Genomic DNA, 17,269 nt, shown 5'->3' on the forward strand with positions numbered 1-17,269 from the left:
GCAACCTGGTTTGTAGAACTCGAAATAATAGAATATTGACACCAATATGAGCTAGACACGTGTAAAGCTAGTGAAATATGTATTTTTTTAAATATTGTCAAAGTTTTCTTTTTTCTTACATTGAAAAATTGTTTTCTTATAATGTTTTCTATGTTTCATATACACAAAAAATATCTCACTGGCTTTACACGTGTCCAGAGATGAAAGCTTGGTTGGGTCATATGTTTGAGAAGTGTGATGAACCTTTGAAGGAGAGGGTGCTTTAGGAAATTTGGCAACAACGAAATAACTGGTTGTGGAACTCGCCCATTATATCTCCTTTATCGGTGTATTCCAATTTGTTTAGTATTTGTGGATCAGTTTCATGCAACTAATAGGGTTGCCTGTAGTGTATGAAGCATATTAATGATTTTTATATATCAAGCATCTTAATTTATATGAATATGCTTGATATTAGTGGTATGCTGTGACATTGCTTTTTCAATATCAATAAAAACCCACTTCCATTTTAGTATGTATAAGCTTTACAAATTTGCAGTTTGCAGGGTGTTGTATTTTCCTTCCATTACTGCATATCTCATGCTACATATTTTTCTTTGTCCACTTTTATATGCATCGTATAACATAAATCTTGTTGCAGTTAACTGTAATGATTTGTATGGGTAAAAAAAAACATTGAGAGAATAACTATTTGAGAAGTTCAAAGTTCTTGAACACAAGCACATAGAGAAATTGTAAGTAACTTGATATGCATTCCTGCAAAATCCAGGCAAATGCAACAGACTTTTGTTGTTTACAGTTACATTTAGGACTTATTAGTTTGCATTTTGCTCCTAGTTTCAGTTTCACCTCTTATTTTACACTCAAAATGCTGACATTCATTCATCACACTTAAATTCATGAATGGACACTCTCAAATTACTACCAAGAAGCAACATTTTCATCAGAGGAAGAAAGTGCAGGACACACTTTAACAACAGAGCTTCTTTTTGCTATTACATTGCAAGATCACACTACCTATTACAAGCAAACAACAAATTAAGCCCATTCAAAATACTAATCTAATCATTTGGAATTGTTGTTCAATAATTTATTAATTATCCTTTTTGCTCTTTCATTACACTGAACCTCTGCCCCATTAAAATGTTCTATTATACACAAAATCAAACACAACCTATAAGGATTGCCTTTTATCTAAGAAGTCCTTATGATGCACTTTTGTTCACATGAATAATTAAAATCTTTCTTTCTTTTTTCACCAACTTTCTTCTTCTTTCTTTTAAGGATTGTAATTTGATTTCTTAAATGTTTCCTACACCAACAGGCCTCTTATTTGTGTGAAAGAAGCCGAAGGTATTTTGGTAATGCAATTCATAATAAAAAAGTCCATATAATGGGAAAGGATCAGTAAGCAATGTCGAAGTCAGCACTAAATCAGTTGATAAACTTGATTGCAAAAAAGAAAACACTCAAATAGCAAAAATAGAAAAACATTGAGACACCATATATATGTAATATTCCAATTAATTTCTATCTTAAAAAAGAAAAATAAAAATCCGAACCCGACTGCACCGGTGAATTTGCCGTCTCTGTTTAAAAGCTGGCGGCCCCTCCATCACTTAAAAGGGTTTTGCGCACTCAATAGAAATTGCATAAGAGTATTCAGGTTTTCCGATTGCATATGGAGAAAGCTGAGGAAGAAGGAGAAAAAGAATCAAACACTTCACTCTTTCCCATATTTGGTGTCTCGGCCACAAATGCTCACAAACCCGAATGGCTTTGCAACAGCAGCTTTACCACCAACATCTCCGTCATCAATGACGCGGTTTCGTCTCTCCCGCAAGATAAATCTCCGATAGAATTAGACCAAGAACAAGAAGACGAAGATTCAAAACTTCAACTGAAGCAGCCATCAAACTATCAATTAATAGAAGAAGAAGAAGAAGAAGCAGCAGCAGCAGCTGATGAAGACGAAGATTCTGATGTTGACAGTGGCAGTGGGAGAAACAAGAAGAAAAAGAAAAGGGTAAAACGGGAAAAGATAGATAAAAAGAGAAAGAGGAGTTCAAGAGATGATGCTAGGGTATCACATTCAAAACATTCTAAGGAATATTACTTTGATTCCCATGGAGACGCAGATAATTTGGTCTATGCCTCTCTTTACAGGTTATTACTTTGTTTTCTTTCTCTGTATTTGGAACAGGTGTTTGTACCCCCTGTACTCCAAGCTGATAAAACAAATCTGTTAGTATTAAATAATTGAGTACCCATTAATGGTTCAATATCATGGTGTATACTGTCATACACTTTGTATGCACACTTACCTTTGTGCTTGTATGTGTAAATGATGAAGTTATTATCAGGCTAATTAGTAAATAATGATTTACAATCTTTCTTAAATTATTCATTGCAGAATGGATGTGCCCCGCTACAAACCTTTTAATTCTACAAAATTGTCTGCCCATGGTCTGTATCGATCCAATACAAGGAGCTTTACTCTTGATAGAGATGAAGATATTGATGCATTGGACATTAAAGTTAAATCAAATGGTCGATATTGGTCTGCAAAATATGTAGCTCTCGAACACCATAAGAAATTAAAGCGTCTTCGGCTTCTTGCACCTGCATCCAAGCAGCCTGTACTCATTGATTCTGATGATTTTATTCCATTTTCGGAAACTGAAGCAACTGGAAAAGGTTTAGTCTCAAGGTGTTCTTCTTCACTTGTTGAAGAGTCTTGGGAAGATGAAGTACTACACAAGACACGAGAGTTCAACATATTGACTAGAGAGCATCCTCATGATGAAAAATTATGGTTAGATTTTGCGGAATTTCAAGACAGGGTTGCAAAAATGCAACCGCAAAAGGGTGCTCGCTTGCAGATACTTGAGAAAAAGATTAGTATATTGGAAAAGGCCGTTGAGCTTAATTCTGATAATGAGGAATTATTGCTTGCTCTATTGAAGGCTTATCAGAGCAGGGACAATACTGATGTATTAATGGACAGATGGGAAAAAGTACTTTTGGGTCATTCAGGCAGCTCAAAGTTGTGGAGAGAGTACTTGCATGTTTTTCAGGGGGAGTTTTCCAGATTCAAGGCTTCTAAGATGAGAAAGATGTATGCGCATGCTATCCAAGCTCTATCTACTGCATGCAACAAGCAGTCTAGGCAGGTTTTAATTCGATTTTCTTCTTGAATCATCTTGTTTCTGCTGACTTTTGCATTGCAGATTGTTTGAATACCATACTTTCGATTTCTTGGCATGCAGCAACATTCATATATAATATGCCTGAACATCTTTAAAATCAAAGTTTTTGCCTTTTGGGTGCCTTTTGAATTTTATGACTCCTTGACGGCTCTAATTGTTTATTCTCTTGCACTGTTTGAGACACCCTGGGAAACTGCTAAATGGTAATGTTTTCCTAGTCAAAAGAACAATAGGCCATTTTCAAGGAAAATGACATCCTCCTCGTGATAGTTTTCATGAAAATACGATGATTCATGAAAGACCAATAAATTATTGCCTTTTTGCTATTTCATATTTCTGTCAGTAGAATTTAACAATTGCTCCATTTTTCTGAATCAGGTTTCAATTTGACCCCATGATTCCAGTAACTTTGTGATATTTTTTCTTAATTAATTTGTTTGATGCAGGTTAATCAAAATGCAAATCCTTCTGCTCTGGATTCTGGTATAGTTCAGCTAGAACTAGGAGTGGTTGATGTATTTGTTAGTCTTTGTCGGTTTGAATGGCAGGCTGGTTACCAGGAGTTGGCCACTGCTTTGTTTCAAGCTGAAATTGAATTTAGTCTATTTTCTCCTTCTTTACTTTTAAGCGAGCACAATAAATTGAGGTTGTTTGAGCACTTTTGGAATGGAGATGGCCCAAGAGTTGGAGAAGAAGGGGCCACTGGTTGGTCCTTGTGGCTGGAGAAAGAGGAGGAAAATAGGCAAAGGATTATAAAAGAGGAGACTTCACATGATGATGAGAGAGGTGGTTGGACTGGCTGGTCAGAACCACAATCTAAATGCATGGAGACTGATAAAAGCCAAACAACTGTTAGCAGTCATGATGTAGCCTCTGAGGATTTCCAAGAGGAACTTGAGAATGAAAACAACAAGCAAGAAGATGACACGGAAGCATTGCTAAAACAGCTGGGCATCGATGTGGATGCTGGTCCTAGCAGTGAGGTTAAAGACACTTCAATTTGGATTAGATGGTCTGAAGAAGAGTCATCACGGGATTGTAAACAATGGATGCCTGTACATGGAAATTCGGATGGTTTGTATCTGTCTCTGTCTGTTTTTGTATATACCGAAGCATTACTTTTTTGAGATGTAATTGCACTCCAAGTTGTGAATGTGTAATTGTATTTACCATTAGTGGCACTCATGTAGCTAACGAGATTGACAAAACAGACAGGACCTCTCAGAGTATTGGGACGCCAGATAGAGAAGCTGATGAACAATTTTTGAGAGTCGTATTATTTGAAGATGTCAGTGAATATCTGTTTTCATTAAGTACAGAGGAGGCCCGCTTATCTCTATTATCTCAGTTTATCGATTTTTTTGGTGGTGATATGTCCCACAAGTAAGCCTTTCTTTTTCCTTTTCTGTCAATAATTGTCTACACAGATCATCTTTTTGTGGAGCAGCTGTCTTATTTTAGTTCTTATTAACAACCAAAAGATTATGCTCATTAATAGGAAATTACTGATACGTGAAAGAATTTCTTATTCACTAGGTCCCTTATGTATTCTTTATTTTAAGTTTATGGATTTGGATTGTTGGCTTGATTATTGCAATCAGTGTAATGCAACATGAAATGTTGATTTAGGTGGCTGGTTAGCCACTGTTCTCTAGGATATCCTTGGTTCTTGGAGGCCGCTACAATTGGCTAGGAAATGCAGTTCAACTAACCTTAATTTGTTTCTGATTTGGGTTTAGCAGCGTTTCTTGAATCATATGAATGAGGTTACACTCTTATACCTGTCAGTCTTAACGATAATTATTAGCAATCAAGCTGATGCAGTTAAAGAATGGAAATTGTTTATATTAAATGATTAATAATGAATTTCATGTTTTTCAAAATTTTCTATTTAGGATTTTATTATTTATATGTTGTTTATGAATTCTACTTTCACTGTGAATATACAGAATAAGTTTTTTATTTATTCCTAGCGTATTTATCACTGTTTTAGAATTTTCCCAGTTAGCATTGGTTTAGAACTATCCTGATTTAGAATTCCTAATCAAGGTGGTGGGTAAAATTAAATTTTATCCATAAGTAAAAGTAAAACTTAGTGATTTAAGAACTATTTGTGATTTGGATTGTTAAAAATTAAATCAAAGTTTAGAATTTTATGCCCACCCCCCCTTTTTGTAAGCTCTTTATCCCCCTTTTCTGCCTTTGTTTGACATTTATGTTTCTACATCACAAGCATTGTTTTGTAGCTTATAAATAATAAATATTCAATTTGTTGTTCTTCTTAATCAAATACTTTATGTGTCTAGAGTCCAAATATATGGAAAAAATATTCGCAATAGTTTTTCGTTGCTTTCAGAATTATATTCAATTAAATGGGATGATTTAGAAAGTTTTGGCTTGCTATACATGGAGTGGGAATCAGTAAGGAGAGCCTATACGGTGCCTTACTGCATAGATGTCAACCATGTCTATTTTAGGACATGTGGTGCCTTCTTATTTGTTACTAACAAAGTTGCATTTGGAATCTGCATCGCTAAATTATAACTGTCTTCTTTTCAATTACAGAAATTCTTTAGACTAGTCTTCTAGATTTTTGGCTCCTTTCTTTGACATTGGTTGCTGTCTCTCTCTCTCTCTTAGATAATATTACTTTGTCAATGCTTGTTGATTGCCCACTTCCTACTACGGGTTTCATTGGTTATTAGCTGTCTCAATGGTTTCATTTAACAGCTGGTTGCTGGTGTTGAATTCTGATTTTTCTTTTAGCAATATATGTCATATGTATCACGGGAAGTTGGGCAGAAAACAATTGCATGTGTAACAGCTGTTATTATGCCATTAGCGACACAATAACAGCCATACAAGTATAATGTTTAGTGGGTATGTTGTAACATCTATCATTCTGTGCTATCAGGTTCTAGTCAATTATTAGTTGATATGAAATTTTTTTTATCTTGATAAGGGAAAGAGAGCATTATGATGTGCTTTATTATATGGTAAACACTCATTTGCGTGTTTGTGTTCTCTTTATAATTGCTTTAGCTTATAATCTGGTTTCAATTTATCTAGTAGATGATAATTGTAATCTTATGTTATTTATAGGATTTGCACAAACAGTTCAAGTTGGAGTGACAAAATCCTTAGCCTAGAGGTGTTGCCAGATTCTATGATACAGAGTTTGGCTTTAACTGGTAATGCTTTGGTCTTCCTTTTGGGCAACTCAAATGAAGAGTCCAAGCGAAGGGATATCATGAAATTTCTTCGTAATGCTATCCTGCTATGTTTAACTGCTTTTCCGCGTAATTACATATTGGAAGAAGCTGCTCTTATTGCTGAAGAGTTATCTGCTACAAGAATGGACTCTTCTACCCCATGTCGATCTCTGGCCAAGTCCTTGTTAAAAAGTGATAGACAGGTACATCAAAATCTGCAACTTTTTTTACTGTGTTCTCAGGCACCAATAGGTAATTAAAATAAGTAAATTTTGTGTTTCAATGAAGCTACATAATATGATGCCAAATTATTTTTACATGATTTTACTGGGTTTCACTTTTAAGTGGAAATCTTAAGAGTTTGTGAATACTTACATGATAGTAGGATTGCATGTTAAAGTCGAATCTAAAATAGGTAGTTGTGATTGTGCTGTTTTTATGAAATAGTTATGTGTTAGTTGATAGGGAAATTATTTTGACAGTTGGCCTATAGGTTATTTTTGTCATACTTTCTACTCTTTTTTGACCTATCTTGATAGCACAAAAAGAAATAATGCTTGTTAAGAGCACCTGGATACCTTCAGTTGAAGAAATGCAAAGCTAACTAAAAGTCTACTTAGTATTTCATTAGCCAACTTTCACTTAAATTGATGTAGGACATATTTAAATATCCTGTTTTACGTTGATTTTTGCGGAAAATAAAGGTTTTAAAATTGAATTTCAGATTTGATTTTACATAAAGCATTTTGATTCCTTTAGGAGTTGGGATTCCCTTGCTCCCTTGATGTGTGTCGTGAGCACCAAGTCCAGGTCGAACCCTAGAGAGTAATTCTCTACCAAAACTATAGTAGAGGCAAGTCCAGGTCGAACCCTAGAGAGTAATTCTTTACTAATATTATTAGAGTAATTATAATTTGAAAACTAAAATAGAAAGGAGTTTTATTGAATATGATTGAAAAGCAAATTGAAATAAAAAACTGAAAACAAAATAATAAACAACTTCAATCCAAGGGAAATTGATTCGATTGGTTTTTCACATTAATCATTGACACCTAGAATTTCTATTCTATTATTAACTACTTAGCCAGAAATCTACCTCAAGCAAGAATAAATCCTAATCTTCCTTGCACAAGTTAATTCAAACCTAGCATCCAAATTAATCCTTATTCCTAGTTTACTTAGTGGTAAGCAATCTTCTTATAATTAGAAATAACATTAATCTAGGAGATGACTAAGTCAATTAATAACCTATCAAGTGATGATTAATTAAATCGTTCCTAGTTTTTTTTAGATTAGCACATAATCTAGTTGCTTCTAAGTTAAAGTTCACAACAATTACGGATTATGATTTCAACAAAGCATTCAATCACTATAGATTTTTAACTAATTGACCACTTAGTTATATATCTAAGCAATCATAAACAATTATAACAAAGAAACAAAAGATAATTAAAATAAGAATAGAGTTTAGAAGAAGAACCATGTTACACAATGATCAAATCAATACGAAGATGTTCCCTTGAATTGAAATAAAGAAATTAGCCTCACATAGTAACTAGAAAATAACGAAAAGATGAAAAGAAAATAGTTTAGCTACTTTTCTAAATGTAAAAGTTGCTGCCAAAGATACCAAACCCTAAGTTATAATGATCTATTTATAGGGCAACACAAGAGAAACCTAAAAGATAACTCATTCACGTGTCTCTTTCCGTTATTTACTTTGCGGGCTGTTTTATAACCTCGTAGAAATTGAATTTGGACTTGTGTTCTTCATCAAAGTTGTAGCTCTTGAAGAGTAGTAGTTCATTTTAGGCTTTTGAATCATCTTAATTGGACCTCTGTAACTCTAGATAAAGCCCAAACACTGAGACTGATCTAACCAGAAACGAACTACACAACATCTGACTTCGACACAAGTTCTCTCATTTAGCAACTTGATATGGAGTTGAGTCTTTCATAAGAATTGTAGCGCCTGAAGTCCTTTACAAAGTGACCTTCAATTCTGGATCTTTAAGATCACGAAAAATCTCACTAAAGCTCATGCAATCAAATCTGCATAATGCTGAAATTCACCATTTTCTTCCAATTAAGCACTAGCTCCTTTAAATCATTCCTACGTACATAAAACAACCTAATAAGCTCTTTTAAACTTAAAATCAATATCAAAAGCTAAACATAAAGAGAGTAAATATATTGACTATTATGTTCTGATGTCTGTTTCCCATCCAATCCTAAGAACTGTCAATTCCTCTTTATGAATCCCCCATTATAGCTCCTGTTACTACAATACTCCTAAATTCAGGGATCTATTCCACTTGTTTGTCCTCATGTCATTTCTTTTGGTAGATGTGAACTTCCTCTTTGAATTATTACTAACTCCATAGTCATTTAAACTTTCAGCAACCAGAATAAGTCATCCTAACACTTTTAGAAGTCTGCAATTTTTTTTAGCTATTAATGAGTTCTAAATCCTTGTTGTATTAGGATAAAGTGTTTATTTAGATAATCCTTTAAGGATTAATAGTCTAAATGTCTTTAGGTTTAAGATTAGTTACTCCTATAATATCTAGGCTTGCAAAAATTATTATTCAGTTTCTTTTTAGATTCAATAGATGATTTTGTGCAAGTTGCTGTTCTAGAATTGTGTGTTTCAATTCTTTTTAGGTGCGACTCCTAAACCTTTTAAGCAATTCATCCATCATAGCATTCAAATGATCAAATCCTGAACTTATCTTATCATCCAATTGATTGAAATTCAATTCACGCACTTGATGAAAAGATTTCTGCTTTTCAAATTGGTACAAGTAACTAAGCATTGGCATGCAACTATATGTTGAACTGTACACCTTTGCACCAATTCTTGGGCGATAATATGGTGGCAAATTTTTTTTCTTGAAGCTCTGTTTTCATCTCTTGCTATGCATCAACTTGCGGTTGCCTCTGTATTTGTATATCATACTCAACACAGTACCACCACAATTTTGCAGATCCAATCAAATTACACTTTTGCAAATCTTACCTTACACAATTCCTCATAGTTGCTGCGATCAAAATTAATTTCAAGAGAATCAATTTAGTCACAAATTTGTAGGATCACCTCCTTCAAAACACAATCGTATATTCCCGTTGTTGCTGAAGATCAAAAACATCACTATAAGGATCTTGAAGTTCTGTTACCAAAATTGATGCAGGACAGATTTAGATAACCTGTCCTACATTATTTTTGCAGAAAATAAAGGTTTTAAAATTGAATTTCAGGTCTGATTTGATAGATCTGAAATAGAGGAAAAAGAAAGATAGAATAAGAAAACTTCAAAGAGTCAACACTTGGAAGGTATAGGAGTCACAACTAAAGAGAATTGAAACACACGATTCTAAAGGAGCAACTTGCAGGAAATCTTTGTTTATTGAATCTGGGAAAAAACTGAATAATAATTGTTACAAGCCTAGATATTTATAAGAGTAAGTAATGCGAGCTTAAAGACTTTTACACCCATCATCCTTAAAAAAGTTCTCTAAATAAATACTTTATTAATCCAACAAGGATTTAGAGCAAGACTCAACAATAATTAATTAGGAAAATAAAGTGGAACATAAGATAACTACCCTAAACAAGCTGCTGCCTTATTCTACCCCAGACTTGGAACAGCATAGATATTCTTGAGTGCATGCATAGTGTTACTCTCCCTTGCAAAGTTAGTACAAGTAATAGCCATCATTTGCAACTTCTTCTACTGCTTCTTCCTTAAATGGATCATCATCAATTCCTGTCTCACACTGATGTCCAGGAAGATATATGTGTCACACTTATAACACAGTATTTGGCCCTTTGCTTGTCCATCTTACTCGATTGAGTTGCTTCAGAAATGGATACTTTGAAGAACTAGCATCTGCATTATCAAGGGGCCATTTCTTCATGATGTTAGATATTAATGAAGTAGTTGGGCAGTTTCTTTATCATGTTAAGTAGTTATTAAGTCCAAGTTTTTCTGTCTTTGGCTGTATTTATGATAGGACACTTTAGCTACATGTTTACAAACTATGTGCCAAACATGGTTCAAATTCTAAGCACTTTTTTGGAAATGGGGGATGATGGGGAGGCTGATTGGAAAGTTTTTTTCTAAGAAATATGATTTCTGGTTGTTGCTGAGAAGTTTATTTCGAGAAAAATGTGATTTCAACTTTTCCTGCTGTTTCCTCTTTTAAGCTACTAATAGAGATCTCTACTTGTTCATGGATTGAAGTGCTTGGTGCCACTGCCAGTTGCGCGTAGAGTCTCTGGTAGTCTGCCACAGTCTCTCTCTCTCTCTCTCTCTCTCTCTCTCTTTGCTGTTTAAAGGTATGAAATCCCCATTGCTGCTTTGTCACTGCCCTGTGTTCATGATATTGTTATGGATGGGTTGTTCAATGGAAAAACTGACACTGACCCTGCTGGTTATTTTTCTTAGTCTTTCTACCTTTTTTAACCTGAGCATAAAAAGTGGTCGAGCTCATTAAGTGAGAAATCTGAATCTCTTAAATCTAAGGAACTCGAACCTGAAATTCTACATAGTACCTCATTTACTAACAAGCAAACACAGAAGAACTAGAACTTGATGACTACTCAGCATGACAAAGAATAATGCATCACTACTTTATAACTATCTAGCATAAAAAAATTATTTGTAACTAAACATGGAACATTAAAACTGAACATAGATTAAAAGCTTTCCTCAACAACCTGCTCCCAGATTCTGCACTTGACTTGGAATAGCTTTGATGTCTTTGATTGAGTGCATGAGTACATTCATCTTTGGAATAGTGTATTTCACCATGCAACTATTTTTTACTGTGACAATAGCAATTCCCTCTAAAATATTGTCTGGGTGTAAGCTTTTCTGTTACCATTGCATTTAACTGTTATTGATTCCTCTTATGATTGTAGTTATTATTTTCATTGAACTGGTATTGATTCCTCTTATTATTGGTGGTTATGCAACCATTTAATTCCATCAGGCCACCAGGAGCACTTCGACCTTTTTCTTTTCCTGGAAAAGAAGAAAAAGAAAGAAAAGAAAGGGTGAACTAGCTGAGTGTAGCATAGTTCGTCTATATGTCTATTTCAACATAACTACAACAATAAAAAGCCCACAATTTCATTTTGCTAATCCCGTATCTATAACAACCTAAATTGAGCAATAAGAACATGTTTTATGGTTTACCACTGGAAAATGGAAAGCAGAAATGAAAAAAGAAAAATGGTAATGGAAAAGAACCCGATTTCTGCAACTAATTTGGTAGACCTAAGGTGCTGGAAACTATGGGCATGACTTAAAAAATTAAAATGTCATTGTTTTAAAAGCAGATTTTGAATATTCAATTCTGGCCCTGCCTACTGTCTGGTCATTGGTTGTACCATAATCTCAAGCTGATAACTGAATTGACTATAAATCATTCAACCGAATCTAGGTGACCGTGTTGGTTCTTCTCACTAACTGAACTTATTGAAGTATGTGACTTGATTTCTCTACATTCCACCCCCACTTTGTTCCAGGCACCATTATAAATGTTTTGATATCTAGAACTTGTTCTTGCCATTGTATTATCTAATAAAAGAAAAAAAAAGGGATGTAAGTGGAGGAGTAGGATTTAACTGAATGCAGATTTTCTGTTAGACGCAAAGGCACATCCCTCACTCTTCATGACATCTGTGACTATTATGGAGAAAGTACGCATGAGATTACTTTCTATTTGTGCAGACATCAGATATAGATTGGCATATTATACTCTAAGCACTGTATCATGTTTTGAAGAGAATCTATGATTCTTTCTTGTGTTGGGAAAGAATATTGGATGTTCTTAGATATTCGTATTCAAGGAAGAGAGGAAACTAAAACCCTTCGATATTTTTGATGTAATTTGTTCTTGTCACAGGATGTCTTGCTTTGTGGTGTTTATGCACAACGAGAAGCTGCTTCTGGTAATATAGATCATGCAAGAAAAGTTTTTGACATGGCATTATCATTGATTGAAGGGCTTCCGTCGGTAAAAATCTCAATATTCTATTGAACCGTTATTTTAAGCATTGAACTTTGATGGCATTATTGGGGTGTATTTTAAACTTATTTTAAGTTTTTCTTATTTTTATTTATCTTTCAGATATAATATATGTAGTTTGTTTTTCAACCCACAAGCATAGTTCAATTGTAAGTCCTAATCTTAGCATATCATGGAATTAGACCTATTTATGGGCATGGGGGCCCATCTTAACAGCCCAATCCAATTGGGTCGGGCTTGGATAGAGGCTGTTATGCCAGGGCCTGGCCCAGCCTGGCCGAAATATGTATTTTTAAGTATTTTTAACATATTGAGGACATTTTTATGTGATTATATATTTGTGAATATAAACAACATAGAGTTTATATTTTAATAAAACATTTATTGTTTTAATAGGGATGAGTCGTGCTTGGGTGGGTACTCTAGAAGGTTCTGTGGTGTTGGGCCCCAAATCTGGCCGGGGCCCATCCAGTGAACAAGTCTACTTGGAAAGAAGGGCTTTTTAGTTATTATTTTCTTATAGCGGTAGGATACTTAAAAAAACTAACATTATAATTTATTAGAATATTTTAGAATCCTATTAAGTTGTGTGGCGTCAGGACATCTTCCTAACATGTGGCATCAAGATATCATATTAACTTGCTTCTATTTTATTTTGCAGCATATACAATCCAATGCCGCTCTTTTATATTTCTGGTATGCTGAAGTAGAACATGCTAGTGTTTGTGGCGATACTCGAGAATCATGCTCTCGAGCATTGCATATTTTGTCTTGCTTAGGAAGCGGAGCAAAGTACAGCCCATATAATTATAAACCATCAAGCCTGCAGTTGTTGAGGGCACATCAAGGATTTAAAGAAAAACTGAAAATAGTAAAATCAGCATGGTTACGTGGTGCTGTAAATGATCAATCTATTGCACTAGTTTGTTGTGCAGCGTTATTTGAAGAGTTGACAACTGGGTGGGCTGCAGGTGTTGAAGTTCTAGATGAAGCTTTGACAATGGTGCTTCCAGGTTAGTAACTGTATCCATGATTTTTCTTTGTATTTTGTTCTGCAATACCTTTCCTTTTGGAGTGCATGAAATGTTTCATCTGATGTCAAAATATAATAGTATGTTAAGACTCCATTTGTTTGAATTGCAAAATGGGTTAATATGGGTTCTGAAAATCAGGCAAATCTGATGACTGGAGCAAGGACAATTTTTGTTAAATGCAATAATGTATACATTAATCACATTTGAAAAAGATGCATGAGGACTGGCTTGTTTGTTTCTTGTGATTGCTTATATATCTACCACATATAATTTTAACTATTTTGTTGAATAGCATTGATTATGGTTCTATTAGGTGCGTGTGGGTTTAGGAACGGACATTCAGCTGTCATGCAATGTAGCAAAGGAAAAAAATGAAACAAACACAATAGAAACAAAATGCAAGCTCTCAACTCTAGTTTAGCTTAACAATCATCCAAATAATCACCTCTCATAAAATAACCAACATTATAGGTATTTATGGACAAAAATTATATCCATCTCTATGAGGATCAAGAAAATCCTTAAATGAGTGCTAACTTGGAAATTTCAGAAAAATACTTCATCGGATAGAAAGAAATTTAACTTTCAAATATGGTTAATGACAATAAATTCCTAATTAATGCTAAACCCTGAATACTTATCAAATAAGAAATACACCAAAATTAAAATAAATTCTGAATATAGTCTTTCCTTACTGTATCGTCACACTTATCTCTTTTGTTTATTTAATTTTCCAGTTCAAAATTGAAACGCATTCATTATTGCCATGGATGTTTGTGATTTTTTCAATTGAATGTCTATATATGAAAAGAGTGGATTGTGGACAGCGATGGAGAGGCTTTTACATTTATTTTGATTCATGTTGATTCCTTTATTGCAACTTATTTCATTGTTTTTAACCTGCAGAAAGAAGAAGACACAGTTACCAGCTTGAGTTTTTGTTCAATTATCATATAAGAATGCTTCTTAGACATCATAAGCAATCAAGCTTGTCAAAATTATGGGATTCCATCTTGCAGGGGCTACAAATATATCCTTGCAGCTCTGAACTTTTTAAGGTGTTGATTGAGATTGGGCATCTTTATACAACACCAAATAAATTGCGGTGGATGTTTGATGATTACTGCCACAGGTAAGGTGGATTGTTGCCTGTTCTTAGTTTTACTTTCAGTAAATTATGTAACACATGCCTTCTTTGTTATAAGCTTTTTTTATGCTTGATCGTTAGGTTACAGTTCGTTTGTTATTTGCAGGAAACCTTCAGTAATTGTTTGGACTTTTGCATTGTCTTTCGAGATGAGCAGAGGAGGCTCCCAGCACAGAATCCATGGTTTGTTTGAAAGAGCATTAGCAAATGAGAGCTTGCGTAAATCAGTCATATTATGGCGTATGTACATTGCTTATGAAATTGACATAGCGCAGAATCCTTCTGCTGCCAGGCGTATTTTCTTCCGAGCTATTCATGCCTGTCCCTGGTAAGAGCTTGTTTATGATTTTAATGTGGATATTTTCTAGCTTTCACTACTTCTATTGATTTATCAAAAAGCCAGCCAATATTTTTAATTTGTTTTATTTTGATTTTTTCAAATTTCAAATTGTATTGTACTGAAATAATTATCAAATTTCCTAAGAAATTATGAAATAGAATACTAAGAGAGCTCAAAACACTAACTTACTGATAGCGCCGAACATGAATGAAGCCTCTTGTGAGCTACTTAGAGCTCGGCTCATTTGAACCTCATTTAATAAGGATCATATAATACATGAGTTGGCTTGTTAACTAGCTAGTAAGATAGTGTTAATAACTTGTAATCTTTTTTAGTTATCATAGATATACAAATTTCTATTTAAACTTTTTGTTAGTTAAAAATCATACATTTTGATTAAGATATTGTACAACAAAAATCTTTTTCTTTTAATGAAATGATGGACAATTTACGCTATAATTATATTTATTGAACTCATTAGGCCCGTTGAAGCTTGTTTAAGTTCGGTCAGCTCGGGCTCGGTCTGGTAATAAATGATTCAAGCTCAAGCTAGTTAAAATTTGACTCGGCATGGCTCAATTAAAGCCCTACATACTGGCTTCCATTGGCTGTTATATTTTATCTGAATGATTCACACTCATTTGAAAGTAGGAATTTATTGGATAAACCACCTGGTACTTGAGGACTTTTTCGTTTTACCTTATGGGTGCTGGTGGTCTTTTGGTTGCTAGCTTGACCTCATTTTCTTCAATTATTTTTCCAGGTCCAAAAAACTCTGGCTTGATGGTTTCTTAAAATTGAATTCCATCTTGTCTGCAAAAGAGTTGTCTGATCTCCAGGAAGTAATGCGGGATAAGGAGCTGAACCTGAGGACAGATATTTATGAAATCCTGTTGCAAGATGAGCTTGTGTGATTATAATTGCCGTTACGTTTAGCAGAATTCTATCAGATTGTGCTTGTCGGGCATCAAACAAAATTGCCGGTGTAGGTATGGTTTTCGTTCTATTTTATTTATTTATCCTTGGAGATGCAAAAATAGAATTAAATAACATTTATTTGGCGGAGCCCTTTGCTTGCTAGAAATGAGAGACGTCTCAATTGGCAAAGCTCATAAACTCCGGAGGAGTTTTACCACCTGATCATTATTTGGCAAAAAGCTGCACTCCTGCTACATCGCCTGTTCCTGGCCATCTCTGCCTTCCTGGTTCGGCTTGGTGAAGCTTTTCATTTCCAAATGATGTTTGTTATCCCAACTTCTGTTGAAGATGGTAAACTTGAGCTAGTCACAAGCCTTTCCTGGGTCATGCAACTGTTTCCCTGAAAAAAGTTGGCCTGTAAAGTCGTTCAGTTTTAACAAATTCTCTTGTTCAGAGAATTACCAAAAAAAAGAAAACAAAACACCTAATCTGTGCTTGTGCCTTAAAATGAGTTTATTAATGTAAATTTCTTGCCATTTCATTTGCAATATTAATTGGATTTTTCTTTCAGAAATAACCTAGAAATGCTAAAAATATAATTCTTACTCTTGATTTTTTTTAAAAAGATATTGTAAAATATTTTTTTTTATAAAAAATACGGTGATATATTTTTATATAAAAAATACTATTAGCAATTTAGTATATATTTTTATAATTTTTGGTACGAATTTAGTAATGTTTTAATATTCAAAAATTATATCAAAAATTATTTTTTAGTATTTTTTTTCTTTAGTATACATTTGGTATATGAAATTAATTTTTAATATCTATTTTATACTTTTAATATCCATTTTATAAATTCTTGTATCTAGTTAGTATATATAATATATCTGGTTTGGCATCTACTATTTGTTATATATACTAGTATCTAAAATTGACAATTGACATCTAAAACTATTGTGTGGCATTTGTTTTATATATATTTAGTATACAGTTTAGTATTTAAAATGAATATTTGATTTTTTCAAAAAAAAATTAATTTTTAATATTTATTTTATAATTTTAGCATTCATTTCATATTTTTTACTATTTAATTAATATATATTTAGTATATATTTAATATATACAATAACATTTAGTATAGAACCGATGTAAAATATTTTAGACTCTAGTAGCAAAAGATTTAGACTATATTGCCTAACTATATTATACATTTATAGAAAAAGAAACATTATGAAATAAGAAAGAAAATAGTAAGTAGAAGACATATCTTAAGGATTAAAGATATATAGTAAGAATACAAATCCCTGGAATGACAGCTTCCAAGGCCCCAGACATCTTGAGTGAAGTTGATAAGTTGAGGAAGCTCTTGG

At 33.7% G+C, this 17,269-nt stretch overlaps 1 protein-coding gene across 4 annotated transcripts; it reads left to right on the forward strand.

Moving 5' to 3' along the window:
* Positions 1-1,269: 1,269 nt before the first annotated feature.
* Positions 1,270-16,444, forward strand: LOC8289100 (nuclear exosome regulator NRDE2). Of its 4 annotated transcripts, none has more exons than XM_048371768.1 (11): positions 1,283-2,166; positions 2,414-3,173; positions 3,656-4,283; positions 4,400-4,592; positions 6,312-6,624; positions 12,335-12,445; positions 13,119-13,470; positions 14,398-14,623; positions 14,745-14,966; positions 15,742-15,963; positions 16,060-16,444. In XM_048371768.1, exons 1-10 carry the CDS (start codon positions 1,682-1,684, stop codon positions 15,890-15,892), a joined length of 3,441 nt encoding a protein of 1,146 aa, XP_048227725.1. In that variant the 5' UTR covers positions 1,283-1,681; the 3' UTR covers positions 15,893-15,963; positions 16,060-16,444. The 4 variants fall into 4 exon arrangements, with proteins under 4 accessions (XP_048227726.1, XP_048227725.1, XP_048227724.1 ...); XM_048371767.1 differs by having other exon boundaries at positions 1,284-2,166; positions 15,742-15,967; XM_015724491.3 differs by having other exon boundaries at positions 1,288-2,166; positions 4,421-4,592; positions 15,742-15,967.
* The last annotated feature ends 825 nt before the right edge of the window (positions 16,445-17,269 follow it).

Source organism: Ricinus communis, chromosome 3 (assembly GCF_019578655.1).
Source record: "Ricinus communis isolate WT05 ecotype wild-type chromosome 3, ASM1957865v1, whole genome shotgun sequence".
Lineage (NCBI taxonomy): Eukaryota > Viridiplantae > Streptophyta > Magnoliopsida > Malpighiales > Euphorbiaceae > Ricinus > Ricinus communis.